Source organism: Delphinus delphis, chromosome 8, assembly GCF_949987515.2.
Source record: "Delphinus delphis chromosome 8, mDelDel1.2, whole genome shotgun sequence".
In the NCBI taxonomy this organism is placed as follows: Eukaryota; Metazoa; Chordata; class Mammalia; order Artiodactyla; family Delphinidae; genus Delphinus; species Delphinus delphis.
The window spans coordinates 45756393-45779628 of NC_082690.1; the positions used below are offsets into that span (position 1 = coordinate 45756393).

The following is a 23236-nucleotide window of genomic DNA, read 5'->3' on the forward strand; positions in this document are numbered from 1 at the left end:
AGCATCATACTCAACAGCGAAAAGTTGAAGGCATTTCCTCCAAGATCAGGAACAGGACAAGGATGCCCACTCCCACCACTTTTATTCAACATACTTTTGGAAGTCCTAGCTATGGCAATCAGAGAAGAAAAAGAAATAAAATGAATCCAAATTGGAAAAGAAGTAAAACTGTCACTGTTTGCAGATGACATGATACTATACATCGAAAATTGTAAAGACACTACCAGAAAACTACTAGAGCTCATCAATGGATTTCGTAAAGTTGTAGGCTACAAAACTAATACACAGAAATCTGTTGCATTACTATACACTAACAATGAAAGATCAGAAAGAGAAATTCAAGAAACAATCCCATTTACCACTGCATCAAAAAGAATAAAATACCTAGGAATAAACCTACCTAAGGAGACAAAAGACCTGTACTCCGAAAAGTATAAGACACTGATGAAAGAAACTGAAGACACAAACAGATGGAAATATATACCATGTTCTTGAATTGGAAGAATAAATATTGTCAAAATGACTATACTACCCAAGGCAATCTACAGATTCAATGCAATTCCTATCAAATTACTAATGGTATTTTTCACAGAAGTAGAACAAAAAATCTTAAATTTGTATGGAGACACAAAAGACCCCGAATATCCAAAGCAATCTGGTGAAAGAAAAATGGACCTAGAGGAATCAGGCTCCCTGACTTCAGACTATAGTACAAAGCTATAGTCATCAAAAGAGTATGGTACTGGCACAAAAACAGAACTATAGGTCAATGGAACAGGATAGAAAGCCCAGAAATAAACCCACATACCAATGGTCAATTAATCTACGACAAAGTATGCAAGACTATACAATGGTGGAAAGATAGTCTCTTCAACAAATGGTGCTAGGAAAACTAGACAGCTACATGTAAAAAAATGAAATTAGATCATTCTTTAACACCACACACAAAAATAAGCTCAAAATGGATTAAAGACCTTAAATGTGAGACCAGACACTAAAAAACTCCTAGAGGAAAACACAGGTAGAACACTCTCTGACATAAATTGCAGCAATATCTTTTCCAATCTGTCTCTCAGAGTAATGGAAATAAAAACAAAAATAAACAAATGGAACCTAATTAAACTCAAAAGCTTTTGCACAGCAAAGGAAACTATAAACAAAATGAAAAGACAACCCACAAACTGGGAGAAAATATTTGCAAATGATGTGACCGATAAGGGATTAGTCTCCAAATTTTACAAACAGCTCAGGAGGGTTAATATCATCAAAAGAAACAACCCAATCAAGCAATGAGTAGAAGACCTAAACAGACATTTTTCCAAGGAAGACATAAGAATGGCCAAGAGGCACATGAAGAGATATTCAACATTGCTAATGATTAGAGAAATGCAAATCAAAACTACAATGAGATATCACCTCACACCAGTCAAAATGGCTATCATCAAAAAATCCACAAACAATAAATGCTGGAGAGGGTGTGGAGAGAAGGGAACCCTCCTACACTGTTGGTGGGAATGTAAATTGGTACAGTCACTATGGAGAACAGTATGGAGGTTCCTTAAAAAACTAAAAATAGAGCTATCACATGACGCTGCAATCCCACTCCTGGGCATATGTCTGGAGAAAAACATGGTCTGAAAAGATACATGCACCCCAATATTCATTGCAGCACTGTTTACAATAGGCAAGACATGGAAGCAACCTAAATGTCTGTCAACAGAGGAATGGATAAAGAAGATGTGGTACAGATATACAATGGTATATTACTCAGCCATAACAAAAGAATGAAATAATGCCATTTGCAGCAACATGGGTGGACCTAGAGACTGTCATACTGAGTGAAGTAAGTCAGACAGAGAAAGAGAAATATATGATATCGCTTATATGTGGAATCTTTAATGATACAAATGAACGTATTTACAAAACAGAAATGGACTCACATACTTAGAGAATGGACTTATGATTACCAGGGGGGCAAGAGTAGAGAAAAGGGATAGTTAGGGAGTTTAGGACTGACATGTATACCCTGCTATATTTAAAAAGGATAACCAACAAGGACCTACTGTATAGCACAGGGAACTCTCCTCAATGTTATGTGGCAGCCTGGATAGGAGGGGAGTCTAGGGGAGAATGGACACATGTATATGTATGGTTGAGTTACTTTGCTGTGCACCTGAAACTATCAAAACATTGTTAATCGGCTATACTCCAATATAAAATAAAAAGTTAAAAGAAATAGTAGAGGGGTAGCCAAAACATACAATTCTAAATTGATACAGAGTGGGAGCTGAGAAAAATATGTAAAAGAGAACAGGAAGTGAACTTACTTTAAAATCAATCAGTAAAACAAAACAAAATATTCCAGTACTTACAGGAACTGAATATATTCAAATTTGGTGTTTAAATTTAGAGGGAAAATAAGGTTTATTTTATAAACGGCACTGCTACGACTGCCTAAATAAAAAGACCTGTATGATACCATATACAAAAGCAGACCTTAGGTGCTTCCAAGATACAAATTTAAAATTAAATGACAGTTATTTAAAACATTTCAACCAATTTAAAACAACTTAAAATATCAAAATTTACAACAATTTAAAAGATTTAAAACAACTCAGGAAAGAAAGTAAGCTTATAAGGAAGGGACATGGTTGTCACTTTCCTATGGAAAGAAAAGCAGCTGTAGAAAGGATGTATACTCAAAAATTCTTACTGCAATATTGTTTGCAATGGCAAAAAATAATAATGCTAAAATACCTGGAAACAACCCAAATGCCCATTTAATAATACTTAGATTTGTTACATGCCTTAAGTATTGCTTAAAAACAAAATTCAACCTGTTAGGGAACTGTTAACAGAAACCACCTGCCTTGGCCAGGTCTGCTTGCCTGAGTTGTCTCAGGATAGGAGGTCCGGATAAGGAACACAGTGCTGCCGCTGAAAACTAATGGGAGAATTTGGGAGGGGCCAAAAGAGGGAGGAGATGAGCAACCTCCCAGAGTCCTTCTCACTGGAATCCGTCTTGGCTGAAAGATGCACATGCCACCAGGCAGGACCCTGAGTCAAGCCAAATATAGGCAAAGCAAGATGACTGGCCAGAGACAACCCGGAAACTAACCCCATTACCATAACATCTGAGTTCGAGTCATGTAGCAGAGCAGTTCTCCTGGGTTTCCTTATCCTGCTGCTGTGCAACAAGCCCCTTTCCAATGAAGTCTCTTGCTTTGTCAGCACGTCTGTATCTTTGGACAATTCATTTCCCAGTGTTAGACAAGAGCCCACTCTTGAGCTCTGGAAGCAGTCCCCCTTCCTGCAACAAACTGAGTAGATTTGAAGACCCGATTGGCTTTATTTAAGGATTCATGAATCTGGCAGCATCACATCTAGTAAACAGAAGAGAGCTCTGGGAAGTGGCACAAAATGGAAGGCTTTTATAGAAAGGAGGGTGGGGCAAGAAAGTCACTAGCAAAAAAACACACAAAAAAAGGTTCTTTTGGGCCAGGACATCTTCTTTGAAGGGCAGGGACTGGCAAGGGTTTTATCATGCAGATTGCCTGTTCTTCCTCTGAGGAGTAGGCTAGAGATGGCTGAGATTACCTCATTGGTTCTAACCAGAAAATTCCAAACTGGTTGATTAAGATTACATTTGGGGGAAAATCAAAACCGCAATTAAGTTAGGTATTAAATCTATGTTTTGGTATCATGGGCTTTTAGCACATGTGATGCCATTTTGGACCTGTGGTGTTTTTTTTAGCAGTGCCATGCAGCTATTTTCCTTAAAATGAATTCAATTTCTTGATGTGAAGAAACCTCTGTTATGTGTTTTTAAGAACGAATTTCATTAAGAATGAAATAAGGTTGACAAGAATGAAAGAATGGAAACTAAGTGACAGCACTGTTCTAAGTATTTCATATTTTAACTCAGTCAAAACTTCACTACAACCCTATGAGGTAGGTACTATTATTATCCCAGTTTTGCTAACATGGAAACTTGAGTCAGAGAAAATAAATAGCTTTTCTAAAGTCACACAGGCGGTAAGAAGTGGTATCAGGATTCAAACCATGGCATTCTGGATCTAGACATTATGTGTCCTGCTCCTTATGCATATTTTAAGTGGCTGGGGAATTTTAGTAAAAAATTTGTAAGTATACACACCAAGGAGGGAACATAGGTTGCCTTGCCTGGCAGGGTATAGATGGAAAGAAAAAGGGGGGGCAGGGGGAAAAATCTGTAGCACAATGGCAAAATATATTTAATGTAATTTATTGAATATTATTATCTCATCATATAATAAAAACATAAATACGTCCTTTTAGAAAAAGGACTAGGAACAAATGAAAATGATGATAAATTTGAAGGCTCTTTTACTCAATTCGTTACCTTAATTGTATATGAACTAAAGTTATTCATTTATATATTGAACTATTTTTAAATTCTAAGAGTTGTTTAAAAAATGAGAGAAATGCATAAATCAGTGTGATCTTGTCAATTAAATAAGTAAAAAGTAATAATAAATAGTAAGTCAGCTTATGTTCAACTTATTAAAATGAAATATTTTAAATATTCCCATACCATTACCTGGGTAAGTAATGTGATTCTTGGAAAAGGAATGCCCTTTCTCACCTTGGAGAAACTGATAGTCTTGACCTTTAAATAGGTCACCCTGTTCTGGTTTTGTTCTCTTCATGCCAAGACTCTCTACAGTTTGCTATTCTAGACTTTACCTCGTTTGACTTCATATTTCCCTTTCAGCAATAACCTAGAGAAAGAAGGGAAGTCAAATTGAACCGCAAAACTTTGAAACTAAAATGCTAAGATACGGTTTAGCTTTCCTTTGTCCAACATGTGTTTATAACTTGACTTCCTGATAGCATACGAAGTAGTTTTAGGTCAACTTCGACAACTTACAAACTAATCCACACAGGCATATAAACTTAAAATTCCAGATGTTGCTGGGGCTGAAAAGTTGGTCCCTATACTAGTTGAATATCTCTGCAAGTGAACAGTATGAGATGAGAAATATAAAATTTATCTAGTGACTTAACATTTGCCCCATGAAAATTTGCTTCCAATAAATCTGATTCCTAAAGTTGGAGAGTAAGGAGTTTCAATCAACATTTAATAAATATTTATTGAGCATCTACTATGTCCTGGTAATACAGTGGTGAACAAGACAGACAAGGCCCAAACCTCATGGAGCTTCTGTTCCAGTGTGGCAGATACATAATAAACAAGAAAGTGCAATAATTACAGGTATTTATAATTTTTACATAGAAATAAACAGAGTACTAATAAAATGAATAGCTAGAGAGGGCCACTTCAGATAGCATGGCTAGAGGAGATAAAATCTTTTTCAGTGAGAATGTCATACAGTGAGAATGAGCAGTCATGGGAAAAACAGCAAATGATTTCAGGCAAAGAGACTAGCGAAGTGCAAAGGTAATGGAGACAGAAGGAATCTAGCGGGTTTGAGGACCAACAGAAGGCAAGGGTTTCTGGGACAACTGGGAGGATGAAGGGATAAGTTGGGCATATTGTACAGGGTCTTGCAGAATTTTACTCAAAGATGATACAACCTATTGGGAAGTATTCCACTTGTCAATATTGGGAGTATCATGATATGGTTTACATTTAAATAAAAAATAACAATGGTGAGAGTAGACTCAGTATGATACATTGGCTGATCAACTTGGGGTGGGGGGGGCCGGGGGAAGGAAGAGTCAAGGATGACACTTAGGTTCCTGGCTTTTACATTGAATTCAACAAAAAGTGGATGAAATTAGAAGGTAATTTTGGTTGACTAGCAAGAAATGATAGCTTATTGGACCAGAGTGGTGGTGGTGAAAAAAGAGCAAAATAGAGACATTCATTAAGTTCACTGGCTCTTTAGGGTTGCTCTTACTCTGTGTGACCTATAGGATAATCCTGGTGTATCAGTAAAAAGTAATGCTTCTCAAAATTTTCATTTCAAAAACATGGTTTATTTATTTTTTATTTTTTAAATACACATTTCTTCTTTTATTTTTTTATTTATTTAATTTTATTTTTGGCTGCACTGGGTCTTCATCGCTGCGTGCAGGCTTTCTCTAGTTGTGGAGAGTGGGGGCTACTCTTTGTTGCAGTGTGTGGGCTTCTGTTGTTGTGGAGCACAGGCTCTAGGTGCGTGGGCTTCAGTAGTTGCAGCACACGGGCTCAGTAGTTGCGGCACGTGGGCCCTAGAGCATGTGGGCTTCGGTAGTTGTGGCACGTGGGCTCAGTAGTTGCAGTGCGCGGGCTCTATGGCATGCAGGCTTCAGTAGTTGTGGCACGTGGGCTCAGTAGCTGTGGCGTGCAGGCTCCAGAGCACAGGCTCAGTAGTTGTGGTGCGAGGGCTTAGTTGCTCCGTGGCATGTGGGATCTTCCCGGACCAGGGATCAAACCCATGTCCCCTGCATTGGCAGGCAGATTCTTAACCACTGTGCCACCAGAGAAGTCCTCATGGTTCATTTAACAGAAGGAAATAATGAAATGAGAAAGGGATCAAATAGTAGAGATTATCTCAGTAATTCCTAGTTTCACAGCTGCCTCAACATGTATCTTCTGTAGAACTTTTCTTTCTCTTAATTTTATATCTGACTCTATCAAGAAGCAGATAAAGCTTCACTTGCTTAATTCCGTTCTAACAATCTAACTTAAAAACAGAAGCCTTTTTTGGTTATCCGATCTATACTTACTAGCAGTTTGACCATGGAAGAATCACTTATCCTTTCTGAGCTCCAGTTTTCTTATCTGTAAAATGGGAGTAATACTATCTGGGAGATTACTATCAAATGGACATAATATGTGAATGTACTGTGCAAATGACGATGAGCTTCCTTCCCACTCATCTTCCCGCCTTCCTTCCTTTCTTTCATAAATTTTATTGAGAGGATGAATGAGTAAATATTGGCTATTGTCCAACTCTGACAAAAACCTTGAGGTACAAAAATAATATAGTCCTGCTGTCAAGAAGCATGGACTCTAGTGGAAAAGGCAGTCAATCAAATAATTACTGTGAATTGTGAACTCAGGAACATGAGGTCACAGAAGAGAGAGTTTTGACATGTGCCTAGGAGATCAGAAGGACAGAAACAAAGTACAGTACTTACGGCATCACAAGACCTGAACAAGTGGTGCTCTCTTTCTCACACAATTGTGTAATAATTAAATGAGATGATATATGTGAATTACCTTGGTAAAATGTAAAGTCCTAAATAAATGACATTATTATGGTTGTTATTCTGACTACCAATGACAGAGGTGTATACAATACCAAATGGCATTCTACATTGATATGTCAAATTTTTTTTCTATTTCTTTGATCCTTCTTTGTTTTGATATACGTTCCTGAACAGTGGCTTTCAAACTTATTCACAAGGCAGGGGATATGGGAATCATGATGCTCTTTGCCAAACACCATGAAATACAGAAGTATTTATGTCCATGATACTATTCGTTCATTCAACGGATATATGAGAACTTACTGTGTGCCAGAAATTATTCAGGGTGCTAGGATTACAAAGGAGAACAGGATTTGGAATCTACTGTCTAACTAATAAGGATAGTTTTCTAGTAGAAAGATACACTATAATAAATGTAGTCAGTTCTCTGTAGAATCTGTATGAACTCATTTAGTCTTCTCAAAACTGGAGGTAGCCATAGGTCTATAACAATTATGCGCATGTTATAGATGAGAAAACCAAGGCACAAAAAGAAGTAAAATAACTTCCTCCAAATCAAATAGCTGGTGAGTAGCAAAGCCATGCTTCAAACTTAGGCAGTGTGATGCAAGTCCTTGCTGTTCATCTCCAAGCCAGTGATACTCAAGCTGTATCTGTGTCAGGATCCTCTGAAAGGGGATTGTTAAAACATAGATTGCAGGGACCTGATTCAGTAGGTATGGGGTGGGGGTCAGGAATTTGCATTTCTAGCAAATTCCAAGGAGATGCATATGCTGCTGGTCATTTTGGTCCTGGGACCACAGTTTGAGAACGACTGCTAAGCAATGCTCCTTCTCTATAAACCTGCTTATAATGATCTGAGACTAGTACCAAAATCTGGTTTGTATATAAACTGACTTTTATATCATTTTAAATATATCAAATTTTTAGGAATGCAACTTCTAGATAAATCAACAGGAAGGTACTTTGTTCTGCTGGGAACTTGACCAAGAGTTTTCTAGCATGAATAATGGAGGTATGATATTTGAATGACCATCTGATAAGGCAACTGTGACATTCATCAAGTTATTATTATCTCTGGATCTTCATTTCCCAATAGTAAAAGGAATCTATTAGATTAAGAGGCCTCCAAAATCCTTTTCGCTTATATTTATTAACTGAATAGAGATGTTTTCAACTTTCTTCACAATTGTTTGTGCTACTTTGATCATGCCATCAAAGAAATTTCCAACTTGACTGTTCAGCTCTTCAAAATTGATGATCTAGTGAAAGTTTTAACGTTTTAACAACCAATGACGCATTTTCCCAGAGATGAGGAAGGCAATGTTACTCTGTCAGTTTATCTCTAAACAGTAAGTGTGCTAGTTTAATTATATGCTTCAGCTTTTCATCCTAAGTAACGGGGAATAAAACCTAGAAGCAGGGTGTTGGCTCCACCCTTGCCTTTGCAGTTTGTGACTACATTAGAGAGTATTTTCATTTATGAGCTTTCAAGGGAAACTCCTTTTGCCAAATCAAAATTGGCTTTCCGGCCTGGAAACCAAGATAAGGCTATTAAGTACATTTATTTTAACACCCCAGGACACTTCCTAAGTATTTTCAAGCCAGAATTTGGAAGACAAAGGTGAATAATGTCGACTTGCTCCCTTTGAATGCTTACAATCTGGTGGAGAAGGTGGACATCCAAGTATTTATTTGTAACCAGTGCTTTGAGGGCAAAATGCACGTGCCCTAGAGGGCAGGGGCACAGAAAAGTCTGTCTTGTTCATCACTTGTCCTTGATGTTGCACAGGGCCTGACACCTAAAAGGCTCTGTGCACAAAAGGAGCCCCAACTTCCAACAACAGCCAGGAAAGGCAGAGGAGCTCTCACAGAAAAGGATGATAATTAAACTGAACGAGGAGGCACCTGGAAATAGTGCTACCTTATAATTACTGGCGATGAGACTGACACCCTGGAACCTGCTCCTAAGACCAGCATTCTCCCACCAGCTCCCTTCCTCACCCTGGGCGACTTGCTTCCCCTCTGGGCCACCCGCTTTTCAGCTGCAAAACAAGGGCGTTAGTGCCTGTGCGTGTTTGCGTGCGCGCAACTAAATCCTATAACGTTAGCGGGCGGAAGAAAATCCTAATACACAAAACTGCAAGTTTGCACCACAACTGAATTCCCCAGTGGATAATAGGCAAACAACATTAACAGGAAACCGACAAAACCCAGCAAACAAAAGGAAGTGAAAGTTTTGGAAAACGGAAGGAAGAGCAGTTCTCAAACAGCTGGGCTGGCTTGGGGTCGCACGTAAAATAGTTCTGAGGATAAAAGTTAACTGAATGAGGACGAAGTGGGAAAGACAAGCGAGTAAAAGAAAGCTCCACTAGTTAGGTCGCTCTTTCTCTGGGCCTTTTTCCTACCTTCGGTACCCCCGCCGCCTCCCTCACCGCGCTTCTCTCAGTCTCTGACATTTAGCCTCCCCTCCCCCTCACCTCTCTGTCTCTCCGTCTCTCTCTCTCTTCCTCTCTTTTTCTCTTAGTCTCTCTCTCTCTCTGTTACTTCTCAAGGAGCGAAAGAGCGCAGTCTGGGGCGCGCACAGACCAGCTGTGGCTCTGCAGTCCTCTTTGGAGGTGTCCCTTGGCAACTGAACCTGGTGCTGGGCTCTCTGGGCCTGAGGTCCGACGGCCGCCAGGTGACGGGCGCGCTCTCCAGAAGCCCCTACCTAAGGGGCGGTGCCACTGGCAGGCGCCCAGCCCCCGCGGCCCCGAGACCCCGCCCCCCTCCGGGTTGCCGGTTTCCAGCACCTCTATTTTAAGGCACTATAGCACAGCAGCTGTGGCCTCAGTCCCCGCCTTCAGTGCTGTGGCTCGCGTGCCTTCCTCACTTCTCCTAAGGGCCTTGCCAGCATGGGTCCCTGGCCCGGCTCGCCGCTCGCCGCCCTCCTGCTGCTCCTCTTCAGCGCTAGCAACGTGCACTGCGACACTCCTGCCAACTGCACCTACCCTGACCTGCTGGGCACCTGGGTCTTCCACGTGGGCCGCAGCGGTTCTCAGCGCGAGGTCAACTGCTCGGTTATGGGTAAGCCGCCGGCGCCCTTGCACCCGCTTCCTTCCTGTCCCTACCCGGGGCTCCTTCCCTTTGGTCCCTGAGCCCTTCCCTGCAGCGCCCCCGCTAGGGGGAGGCCAGGAGGTCCTGGCTGGACTTGGGGTCCATGGGGGGCGTGCCCTCTACCGCTCCAGGGCAGCGACGTCAACGTGGAGCTGCTGAGAACGTCTCACTTCGCTCGGTCTTGGTTATTCCCGGGCCCCCAACACTTTTTGCAAGAACTTCCCCCCCCCCCCATGGTTTCCGTTTCTTGTTTTTGGGTTTGTTTGGTTTGTTAAAGAGTTGAGACCGTGCAATCTTATCTCCTCATCCCATCTGCAGTATTTTATTGTGCCAGTGAAAAATGAGCTCAAAGACTCTTGAGAATATAGCTTTTAGTTTCCTTTTATTAGGTTGTGGGAAAGAGCCCTTAAGCCCAGAGATTTTTTTTTTTTTTTTGCGGTACGCGGGCCTCTCACTGTTGTGGCCTCTCCCATTGCGGAGCACAGGCTCCGGACGCGTAGGCTCAGCGGCCGTGGCTCACTGGCCCAGCCGCTCCGCGGCATGTGGGATCTTCCCGGACCAGGGCACGAACCCTTGTCCCCTGCATCGGCAGGCGGACTCTCAACCACTGCGCCACCAGGGAAGCCCAAGCCCAGAGATATTGATGTGGACCTGAGAAAGCTTCTGGTACCACTACAGTTTCATGTATTGCAGGGGGGGTAGTGATACCCACCAGGGTTCTTGGCCTTCGCCAATCAGAAATTGACTACAGGCCAGACAAGAAATTCAGGCAAGGCTTTATTGGGCCCCTGCTGCAGCAGGGCTAGTGAGAACAAGTAACAAGCTTGTTCCTTATATGGGGAGAGGGTATGGGCTGTGTCCAGTGGGGGGGGCGGGGGGGGGAGGGATGGCTTGGGTGGTTTGCCCACCCCTCTGGGGGTGTTGAGTGCAGGGGGCATGCGCAATACCCAGTGTTTGCTCCGGACACCCAGTTTTTGCACAGGGCTCTTCAGAAGTGGCAGTTAAGTTTTTTGCTTTTTTGTATCTCTTTGTCCATAATGGGGCCCAATCGTGCATGCACGCAGTTATTTTTAGTCCCGTATAGTTTCTTTGTATTTTATTGCTGGAGGAGGTTTGTCCAGGTGCAAGCATTGCAGCACTTCAGCAAAGGGTCCCAGGTCCCAGCCTGTCCCAGTAGTATATAAAAGTTTTGTGTTTTTTTATACCTCTTTGGCAAATAATTATATTTTGAAATGCCCAGAGCCAAGCACAGTGCCAGGGATCATGGAAGGCTCTCAATAAATATCTAGTGTTTGAACACCCTGGAACATTCCATATGCCCTCAGATAACATGGCTATCCCAAGGACAAAGAACTTAGTGAAGGGAGAAGAAAAAACACACAGTCTTGGGTCAGGAAAGGCACTCTCGTTCTGCCCAAACCTTTACCACACTGTGGCTTGTGCAGAATGAGTGAAGCTCTCAACTGCAGTTTCCTTGTTAACGGAACAGAGATTGCCAGGTCATCTGTCACTAAACAGACTTACTCAACTGTCCAACTCCAAATGACTGTGTGGCATTTCATAGTACTGGGCATTATAAGCATTTTCTCTTTTAAAAGTTGAACTTGGAGATCCAAAGCAGAAAGGAGATCAGGATTTGCAGTGTTCTGTCACATGGAATCCCCTATTTCTGAGCATTAATCTGAAACATGGAAAAATTGTCCAAAGTGTGGAAACCTCCAGATTGGACACAGCAGAACCCTTTTCAGGCAGCCTCTCTGCCTATATTCCATACCTTTGACCTTAATCTAATCAATTAAAGACACCCACAGATCTGAGTCCCCATTTTCTGAAGGTTAAAAGTTTAGTTCCATTCGGCACAAATTAGCTGTATAGGATAAAAACCTTGAGTTTGCTGAATACTTTGAAAGGATTCAGATTCTGAGGTTCTGAACTGTACAGCCATTTAGAAGAAAGATATCCATCCCATTTCTTCTCTGAAGAGATCATTTCCTTTGTTCTTATGATCTGGTAGCAAGTCTTTTTATATTTCCACTTTTTGATTACCATTTTGTCTTCTCATTTCTGCTGGTCATTTTCAACATACCCCATTTCTCCTTTTCCTCAGTGGAAAAATTTCTTCAGTGTTTGGATGCTCTGGGAAGGTAGTGGCTGTACTTTTTGGGGTCTCTCTGCCTGCTGGGCTACTTGACGTACTTTTGAGCCTTTGCTTCACATTCTTGCCTGAGACCCCTCTGGGATTATACAGAGGGAGGCAACAAAACGGGGACTCTGATACATTCACAAGCCAGATCCACCCACATTCAGTAGCATGAAAGGAAAGCAGCTTAAAAATAATGGAAATTATAGAGGAGCTTTGACCTCCCATTGAAGTCCACATAATTTTCCTTTGTTGTGCATTTTCTTTTCTTTAGGACCACCAGAAAAAGAAGTAGTGGTGCACCTTAAGAAGTTGGATACGGCATATGATAACTTTGGCAATTCTGGCCATTTCACCATCATTTACAATCAAGGCTTTGAGATTGTGTTGAATGACTACAAGTGGTTTGCCTTTTTTAAGGTTAGTTTTGTTGGAATATACATTCATATTTTCAATGATTTGATAACTGAAGCTTCTTCTAATGAGGAGACCCTCAGTATTTTAATTTTAGATTAAGAAGATAACCAGAATGGATACCAATTTTCTGAAGAGAAATTAGATGGTGTCATTTTGCCACTTTATTTAAAATTATAACTTCAGTAGGTTTAAAAAAAATACATGATCTATATTTGAGTATGTATGATCCATCTCTATTTAAATTTACATTTTGGTAAGTATGACTAAATTCTTTATTTTCTTTATAACTACATCTTTATTTCTAATTGTTGCCTTAGTCACTTGGCTTTGTACTGAATCTGTTGGAAAGATAGGGTTTTTTTTATTATCTTGAGGTTATTATACTGTCCCTCTTATCATCGTTTGTTAGCTTTGAGAAATTGACCTAAACGACTCATTGAACTAGTATAATGTACTAAATATATTAATGTGAATAATTTATTTGACTAAAGTGGGACAGAGATGGAGAGCCTTGGAGTTACTCCTTGGGCTAATGAAAGCAGAAGGTAGCCTGGCCAGCCCAGCTTGTTTTCTTCTCTCACTAGGGAAGAACTGTTGTCCATTCTTATGGTCTTACACATTGCTTCTAATTGCAGACACACTCTAAGGTAAAATACTTGAGCACAAATTGCAGTCCATCCCAGATATCCTTCTGAAGTTGGAACGTTTCCTATTAGCAGGGTATTAAATGGTTTAACTAAATTGAATATGCAAACCTGAGACTAGCTGTTTCTTATTCTAAATAAAGTATAAGTAAAGACAGTTTTTCATGGGTTAGTGTCGGTAGCCTTTAAAACATCTAGTAAGAGTTGGCCAATTACAGGAATTTGTGGGAAGGTGAGGGAATGATTCTGTTAAAGATGATGAAAGACAAAGCACCAGGAAAAGACTAATTTCTAAATTTATTGTGATCGTTCATGTGGGTTGTGGCTTAATCACTAACTAGGATATGTTGTTAACATCTGAGCCAACCAAATTTCTAAGAATAGTAATGCCCAATTTTTTTTTTTTTTTTTTTTTTTAACTACGAGGACCCCTTCTTAATTGAAAAAAGAAAAGAGAGATGGGAAAAGTTGTCTCCCTCACCTGGATTGGCTGTCTGATATTCAGCTGGTGGGAACCAGTCCATCCATGCTGGCCATTGAGGGCCAGCAGTCTGTTTTATTAGTTGAAGCCCATGCTTGACCAGTTATTAAATATTTTTAAATATCACCCCTAGATACTATGTATTTTTAAAAATCATAGCAGTATCTGTATGAGTTTTAAAAATTGTAGTGTGTATGCAATAAATGTGATTCCATCTGAATATAATTCTTGGTCTGCATATTGACGAGGCTAGGGCTTTGTAGACCTTTGTAGGTACTCTGTTACAGTCCTTCAAAAGTTCTTTGCCTTCAGGTGGGGAGTGAATTGCCTATGGAATTGAGGCACAAGGAAAGAAATATTCAAGACAGTTGTTACCATGTACCTTCCTCCTTCCTCCACTTCTTCCTCTTGCCCCTCCTTTTTCCCACCTCTCCCTCCTCTTCTCCTTTTGTTGATACAAAATAGGTAATCGATATTTATTTAACACATGAAAATGAAGTAGAATTCAGTTGAGAAATACGTTGCATAAATTACTTAAGTACAAGATAGGGTGTAGTATATAAATAGATGTGTGAATAGTTTTACCCATTTGGCTTAGAAGACTTTTCATTCTTCAGTTCTGTAGAATTGGAGAAACTGGTGGTGGAACTTCTAATGACACCATTACTTACCTGAGACATAATCAGAAACAGGCAAGGGCAGTTTCCCTCCGGTAATATTTTCCCATCAGTCTGTCTGCTCTCAGCTTGAATAGGAGTCCGGAGATGGTGGGGACAGAGGGAATGGCTGGTAGCTGAATGAGGAATCGGAACACTTCTTTGTACAGTTGACCCTTGAACAACACAGGTTTGAACTGCGTAGGTCCACTTATACAGAGATTTTCTTTTCAATAATAAATACTATAGTAAATATATATACAATCCGAGGTTAGTTGAATCTGCAAATGGTGATCCAGGGTTGGTTGATTCCTTAGTTGTGGAAACCCGTATATTGAGGGCTGGCTATAAGTTATAGGTGGGTTTTCAACTACTTGGAGGGTTGGTGCCCCAAACCCTGCATTGTTCCTTTGTTCAAGGGTCAACTCTATTTCTCTTTAAGTCACAGTATAAGCAAATTTGGTATTTTTCTGTAGCCTCAGAACATTAGTTGCAGATCAATAAAGGCTTTTTAAAGCCAAATGAAGTTGTAAGTGTTCTCAACCATATGTGGGAAGAGTCAGTGTATACACTGTTGTAGGGTAGAACCCTACCTGATCATATGCTTCTGGACAGCATTCTCTTATTAGGAATAAAAGTAGAAGAGTGTTCTTCTGCTACTGATTTCAGTGTATTTTTTAAAGTGTTCATTTGACCAGAACCATTATCAGGACCATGTTTTCTTTTCCTCCTAACAAATCAGCCACTCTGGTCCGTAGTTAGATCATGTGATAAGGATCATAATTTCAATAAGCAGAGCAGAACGTACACAAGATACTTGATTTTAAACTTTCTCTTAACACAATCAAGTAGTTCCAGATAAACATATTTTGCAGAGTGATAAAGTGCCACGTTCTTTTAGCAAATCCAACTGAAAAAGTAATGGGGAGTAGCAGAATTTAACAAATTTAAGAAAAATGATACAGTGGAGTTGACTTTACATAATAGGGCGGTCAAACACTTTTGGAATGATACTTGTTAACATAAAAGGCTTGCTGGATTTTACCGTAAGCCTCGGGGTATTTCCTACAGTGGTGCTGGGGAATCCACGCTGGGTGTGTAACTCAAGAAAGCTCACCTATTTAATGAATAAAGCATGTGAGATTTTTTTCCTACAGATTTTAGAAGTATCTTTTAAATGAAAAATAATTTATTTTTAAAAAAGAACAATTATCAAGATATAAGCAGTGTTTACTATTCAAGTTTAGGTGCCTTATGTAAACTACACCATAATCCACTCAACCTACTGCTATTGCAGAAATATCTGACAAATTTTTGCCATTTAGACCCTCCACTGTTATTCTACAAATCAGTTGGATTTCCAGGAGTCTTCCTTAACTCATAGCAGACCCCACCACTTGTTTCCTTTTGCCCTCTTCAGATATGCTTTCATGAGGTTGTTTCTTAGAGTTGTTCCTGCTAGTTTGCTGAGCGGGTGTTACATGCAAGGTATTCTATTAGGTTCCCGCTCCGCCTTCTGTCCCTCTGTTCCCCCAGATCAGCCTGCAGCTCAACAGAACAGACAGCTTCCGCATCATTCTCCCTGCATGCCAACTTTGGAGCGGTTGTGACACCACTTTTATTGCTAGGAACTTGCTTTTATTAAGTTCTACTTATTCAGGCCTCACCTGGAAAATAAGCAGAATTTTTCATGAATTGAGGTTCTTCGACCTTTTTTCCCTTGGTTTTAACTGCTTAAGAAATTGGGAGTGGAGTGGGGATGATTTTTTTTTTTTTTTTTTTTTTTTTACATAGGACTTCAAGCTAGATAAAAGCTTGGAAGGAAATCTTGACACTGGAAATTTATACATAGTTTGAGTTAGGCAGGAAGCACTAGGTGTATATTTTTGAAAGACACTTTTTTTCTACTCAACTTCTAGCATAGATTCAGTTATCAGAAACCTTTGGCGGGGTTACAAACTCACATGAATTTAGGGCTCACCCAGGCAAATACCTAAGCATTTAAAACAACTTTTGTAAAACAGTAAGGAGTTATTCAACCTATGGCAAAATGGAAACTTTCCTAGAGACATTCAGATTCAGTTTTCCTTTAAAATAATGCGCTGGCCAAAATAAAAGACCATCTGCACAAGCCAGTTTCTAAGACTGTCAAATTTTAATAGCATTACCATTTGATTATAATTGGCACACTCCAATAAATTTGCACCCTTTAAAAGTACCTGCAGATGAAAAACAACCAACCTCTTATATAGAAACACGCAATGTAACAAAACAATGTAAAGGATGTTTGATTACGGCTGACTTTGTGATGGGTGGGTAAGCAATTGTTTTTTTCTTCTTTACACTTCTGTGGAATTTGTTCATTTTTTACCATGAGCATGTATAAAGCTCCTCTACACCGTCCTCTACCGAATTGCCAAGGAAGGAAGTGGTATGAAACAAACACAGCTTCAAAGAATACCCTCAAGTTGCATAAGCTTTCTAACCTTTTACTGTTTCTCACTTTACTTTCTCTGAGGCTGTAAAAGGGGGCAGTAGCGAATGAACTCAGATTTTATTTTGAACATTAAGCTACTCAAGGGCTGAAGAAGATGCATAGAAGGGAAACTAGACTCATTAGGCTGAAAACTGAATTTGGGGATAGTTAAGCAGACTTCACTGATTTCTAATTGAGTTTTTGTTTGGGACCTACCAGTCTTTGTAGAACTATAAGCTAAAAACACGACCGTGAGTATTTCTAAAGCAGGTTGGTACTCAAAACAAGAACAGTATGTTGGGAAATCCATACCAGAGGATTTATTTACCCATTTTGTGTGCTAGTGACTTACAAATTTCAAGCCTGTCACAACAGTTAGAAATGTGAATCATGTGTTCCTACAGTAAAGGATTTGGGAGTCTCTCGCAATTTTTCTGTTGTGCCTTCTGGGTTCATTTTTAAGATATAACAAACTTTCAGAATATTTGTTATTGGGATAGATTTACCTGTTTTGATACAGATTCAACACACCAAGATGAGTTTGTCTTTTTTAAAAAAAATAACTTGATGTTTACTTTTAAAGGTGTTTAAATTGAGGAAAAGAATCAGAAGTTAAGCACTTAACACATGTCTGGGTATTTGTTTTCTTTCATGATGTTGCTTAATCTCAACGTAATGACTCAGTTTTCCATTGTAAACCCTTCGTAGGATGTCACTGATTTTATCAGTCAGTTTTTCATGCAACTGGGAACTGTGGGGATATATGATATGCCACACCTGAGGAACAAACTGGGTGAGCTCCATTGAAATATTTTTAACTTTCTTACTAAAAGCAAGCTTCCCTCCTCCTTGGTGGCTTATAAAAATTAATGCTTCTTTACTCATCAGGGAGAGGAAGATGGAGAACAGAGAGATTATGGTTTTCTTATAGATTTCTTGCTTGAGCCTGCTTATTTGCTACTTCTTATGTGCCTTCACTATGTATTTTCATGTTAGTATGTTCTGTTTGCACACATCAGATTAGCTTTCTCAAGCATGATGCTTATAACGTAAGTGGACATGAAACCAAAAAGATAAAGACCCAGTTGAGGAAAGGTTGGTTCAAATTCAGTTCACATCCTTGAAGTAGCTATGCTGCCTGAGGTTGCTCATTCTTTTCTAAAAAGACTCGAGAGAGACCCATGTGAACCATGGCATTTTAGTTGTCTTCCAGTAGAGAAGGTGGCTCTGCCAGAGAAATTGACGTACCTGTTAGTCATCCCTTTGAGACATCACCTATCATTTTTTAAACTGGTTCCTTCTCAGAACAGACTGTTGACTAGGGAGAAGAGGATCTTTTTCACTCTGTACATTCTCCTCACACTTCCAGAATAGATGTTTTAATCATTGCTGTCTCTGGATCCATAAATTGAGATGTCTAAAATTTTGATGGAAAAATGGGTGGTTAGAGAGAAAAAGTTAATAGGGACTTACCCTCCCTTACATTTCATATAACAGATTTTCCCCTTTCCCTTCCTCTTTTACTTAGCTCTTAAGTAAGGAAGTGAGATATGAAAAAGGGAACTGGGGCAAGTGTTGAAAGCACCAGAGCCTTATCCTGTATCAGCGTTTTTCAAACTGTTTAATGGGCCAGCGGTGGCCCACACATGTGCCAGGAAGGGATTACTCATAAGTTGTATCGCTTCATCTTGTTAAGCTTTAAAGGTTGTTCTAGGCAGCCACTAATAAAACATCAAAGTGAAAATTAGAGCTGAAACCAATAAGCTCTTCCTTCTGAATTTATTTCTGGTAATTGAGTAAGTGTAGACTGCCTTAAATAGTTTTCTTTCAGAACTTCTCACAATCTTTAATATACTGTATGGTGATAGCTGAGAAGGGAGATATGATAGGAAGGTTTTCTAAAGTAAGTTTACCATTATTTCCTCACAAAAATTTAAGGTATTCTCAGAATGCAGTTTACAAAATTCTGTCTTAAAACTTTCATTCTTTCTCCTTATTAGGGAGATGCTTCTACCAGCAGAAAAGGTTGACCCTAGTATTTGATCCGTAAATGGGATAAATAGCCTTGTACCTAGAAACATTGATCCAAGTAGCATTAAGCCTGCATTTAGAATTTGTAAGGCGTATATGTTATTATGTCTCGGTTGCTAGATTAGCCTCTTTCTTAACTACATTTCAAAACTATATTAGGCTTATTTGGTAGCATTTAACTTAAAATGCATCTGCATGTGCTTCTTGAGCATGTTGGCTGCGTGCACGATATGTATTGCTTAAGCATTCAGCTGTTGAGAATGGCGGCTTTTTGTGAATGTCTTAAATAGCATGAAAAAATACCTGCATCTGAAATACTAAATACTAGTATTTTTTTTCACTTAAAGAAATTAATATGTTTAAATTTTTAAGAGACAGTATGATCCTTGTTGGCTTGTAACTCTAGTTTTTATTGTCTTTTAGTTATTAAATAGAGCATCCGTTGAGGGGCTTTTTTAAAACCACAGCCAAAAACAGACTTTGGGGCTAAGAGGCAAGAGGCAGAGCAGCATGCGGCAGTGGACCTACCTACCTCTAACAGCTAGCAGAGGCCTCTAGCAGCTACAGTCCCTTCTGGAGTCTTTATGTGCATGTAACATACAAAGGAGTCCTGGTAACCTACCTCCAAGGCAGCTGCCCTCCTGAACACTTCCTTGGAAAGCAGCAACTGCCATTCTGGAATGTGAACAACCAAAGAACAAGCAGGAAAAAGAAAAAAAATCTGGAAGTCTTAGGTGGCTTCGCCCTTCAGCCTTTGAATAAAAGGAACAATATGCAACATACATTTCTTTCTTATTTTCTCTTTTGAAAACTCTTCTGTTGAAATGATTTTTTCAGACTGCTTTTAGGACTTGACTTATTTGTTTGATTTTGTTAACAGTGCAAATTTTACTCACAGTTAAATGAACTTCCCAAGTGCCTTCTCTTTCTCTAATTACCTTGAGGAGCCCCGACACCTATTATAAGAATAAAATTAGGCTTCAGAATATCTTGAGATGTACAGATACATCATGGGTGGGAAGATGGTCCCAGGGGGACATGTTTGGGGGAGGAGGCTTTCTGAGATAAACCAAACGGCTGAAGGGTCTCTTTTTATAGATCATAGATCTGCAGTACCCCTGCCCAGAAAGATGATATGATTAATACATATTTTTGGTGTTTTTTAAAATTAGGTGCCAGCCTTGTGCTAAGAACTTGACATGCTTTATGTTACAAAAATCCCATGAAGTAGCTATTACTAGCTTCAATTTTCAGATAGGGAAAATTAGTCTCATACAGTGCTTAAACTCACACAGCTTCTAACTGTAGAATGATATGGGCTATTTGTCAAGTTTGTTTCACAAACAAGTATTGGTACTTGAAGTCACATTTTGGGCAGGTTTTCTGGTGAATCATAGTCTGTAAGCATCACAAATGTTAGTTCAGTGCACTGTATTGGCTCTTGTTGAAATTTTAGGAGAAGAATTGGCTTGAACCTTAGATTTCCTTACCAAATGAGGCTACTGACTTTCTTTCCTAAGCCCAGGTCCCTTATTCAAGACAAAAATTTACTTTTTCCTTCTCTTTATGGTTCTCCAAATTGAAGGAGAGTTTTGTAACCTTCAAGTTAAGTACCCTTGCTAAGTTTACTTTTCTTTTTTTTTTTTGCGGTACGCGGGCCTGTCACTGTTGTGGCCTCTCCCGTTGCGGAGCACAGGCTCCGGACACGCAGGCTCAGAGGTCATGGCTCACGGGCCCAGCCGCTCTGCGGCATGTGGGATCCTCCCGGACCAGGGCACGAACCCGTGTCCCCTGCATCGGCAGGGGGACTCTCAACCACTGCGCCACCAGGGAAGCCCAAGTTTTCTTTTCTTAATTACACTATTGTTCAAACTGATTGCTGTCTTTTAGGTCTTTCCTGTTAATAAACAATGGACTAGTTTCCTCCTCATTTGTTTAGAGCTGATTAAACATCAGCCTTGGCAAACCAAAAATGTGGGGCTACACCTAATTCTTATTGTCTGGGAGGACTTTTCTGCATCCCTTGAATTGCTTCTTGAGTGGAAGAGTCTTTCTCTAGATAGTAGGTTGTCATTACTTTATTGGTTCAGATAATTATTTATATCATTTGAGAGGCACTGGTCTGCTGTTCTGGGAAGGTTATATCTTATAAAAACTAAATAAGAGTACATCCAACTGCCACCTGGATACTTTCTTCTCTCCTGATGATTCTTTTTTTTTTTGCGGTACGCGGGCCTCTCACTGTTGTGGCCTCTCCTGTTGCGGAGCACAGGCTCCGGATGCGCAGGCTCGACGGCCATGGCTCGTGGGCCCAGCCGGTGAGCGGCATGTGGGATCTTCCCGGCCCGGGGCACGAGCCCGCGTCCCCTGTATCGGCAGGCGGACTCTCAACCACTGCGCCACCAGGGAAGCCCTATCCTGATGATTCTTTGTCACTCAGGATCTTGATGCCACCTCTGTGAAATTCCCCAGCTTTCTCCCTTACTGGGAGGAATGCTCTTATTTTGGTTCCAATTGTACTTCGCAGGTATCTCTGCCCTGGTAGTACTAACTCTGCTGTAAAAGGAATGACTTGATAGCGTGTCATCTTCTTCCAGACTGAAGATCTGTGTATCTTCAGCACCTAATGCATGTAGAACTTTATCTTGGAACTTTAGTTTGGAAAATTATCCACATTTCTCTCGTCTTTTCAAAGACTTCAAAAGTAATACCAGCTTACAAAGAATTAATTCTATAGGGTTCTAGAAGCCCAAATCAGGAACGGTGCTATGTTTATATTTTTGGTCCTCTGTTCTAAAAAAAATATGAGGTTACATACTTACAGCGTTCTGTAAGAGTTGTGTATTTTCAAACTGATTGTCCGGATGTAAATACTGACAAAGCAACCAATGTGTATAAGAATATATTTAGCAAGGCATCTAAAATCACCCCTACTAAAGTGTTTTTTTTTTCCCGTTTCTTTGAGTATCTTTGCATCTAAATGTTTGGTTTGATTATGAAAGAGAAAACTTGGGTACAAAATTGCAGGTATTTGTGTTAGTAGGCCCCATAATAGATTACTGTTTAGCATTCTCTGTTGTAATTGCCTGTTTGTCCTTTCCTCTGGCCTTTAAACTCCTTGAGGGCAATGATCAACGTTGTATTAATGACCATTTTATTCCTTATGTATAGTTCAATATGTGATAAATAATAGGGCTTCAATAAATATTTGTAAGAGAAAGAAAATTGAATAATATACCATTGTGTTGTTCTGTTGTTTTATTGTTGTGTTTCTGAAAGTATTTTTACTTTGTCTCCTTAGAGGCTATGGTAGACCCTCAGGCCATAGTTTTTGAATGACTTTGTAGAAAACAGATGAGACTTTAACATTTTATTCTGCTTATATATTATATTTTAATTTTTTGTGTGAGACTGTAGGGGCTAAGATAAACCTCAGAGTTAAAAATAGTAAAGTTCTAACTTTCAGAATTACTAAAAAGTAAATTAGCTGTCATGGGGAAATAGTGAGCTTTATCTGTGACTGCAGTGGTTCCCCAAAGCCTGGATAACCAAGGACTCAAACTAGCCTAGGGTGCTGTGGGCTGTGCCCCCACCCCCTCCTTAAGAAGCACCAGCTAAAGGTTAGAGTCGATGAACTCTAAAATTTCTAACAACCTTACAGTTTAAGAGATTATGAGCAAATAAGTGAGGAATGAGCCAAGGGACTTTGTCTACCTTGCTGGGTTTCAAATTGCTGTTTTCTGAACTAGTTCTGGAACATATGTTTTGGTTTAAATGGAACATCTTTTCAGCCCTGGAAATAAATTTATGGTCCGCCATTTTCATATGTAAATCTGATTGCCAGTTCCTTCAGTAAAATGCTGGAGGTTATTTGGTTGCGACCACCGCAGCAATTTCCTGGCAGTCTCACAATTCATTAAAATTCAACTTTTTAAATAAATGGTTAAGTCCGGTTAGTGGGCAGAAAACGGAAGCTAATCCTTGAAACTGCCAGGGAAGTTTGTTTCTGAGGTAAGATGTGACACTCTTGGTTGGGTTGGAAAAATATCAATTTAGCAAAAGATGCCTTCTTCTCCTTTGTTGCCATCTAATGGC

At 39.9% G+C, this 23236-nt stretch overlaps 1 protein-coding gene and 1 long non-coding RNA gene across 3 annotated transcripts in view; one reads left to right on the forward strand and one right to left on the reverse strand.

Annotated features, from left to right (window-relative positions):
- The window catches only part of LOC138414150 (uncharacterized), a 37401-nt gene extending 27545 nt beyond the window's left edge, over nucleotides 1–9856 (reverse strand). The window contains exon 1 of the long non-coding RNA XR_011246570.1: nucleotides 9681–9856. This is a non-coding gene — a long non-coding RNA (uncharacterized lncRNA). The remainder of the gene's footprint in view (nucleotides 1–9680) is intronic.
- Nucleotides 9857–10033: 177 nt separating this feature from the next.
- CTSC (cathepsin C) overlaps nucleotides 10034–23236 on the forward strand; it is a 41625-nt gene continuing 28422 nt past the window's right edge. The window contains exons 1-4 of one of the 2 annotated variants that reach the window (XM_060018129.1): nucleotides 10034–10266; nucleotides 12711–12856; nucleotides 17819–17903; nucleotides 19565–22356. In XM_060018129.1, coding sequence (XP_059874112.1) covers nucleotides 10095–10266; nucleotides 12711–12856; nucleotides 17819–17903; nucleotides 19565–19575 — 414 coding nt within the window. In that variant the 5' untranslated portion in view covers nucleotides 10034–10094 and the 3' untranslated portion in view covers nucleotides 19576–22356. Of the gene's footprint in view, nucleotides 10267–12710; nucleotides 12857–17818; nucleotides 17904–19564; nucleotides 22357–23236 lie in introns of those variants that run through there. The other variant, XM_060018128.1, reaches the window with a different exon arrangement.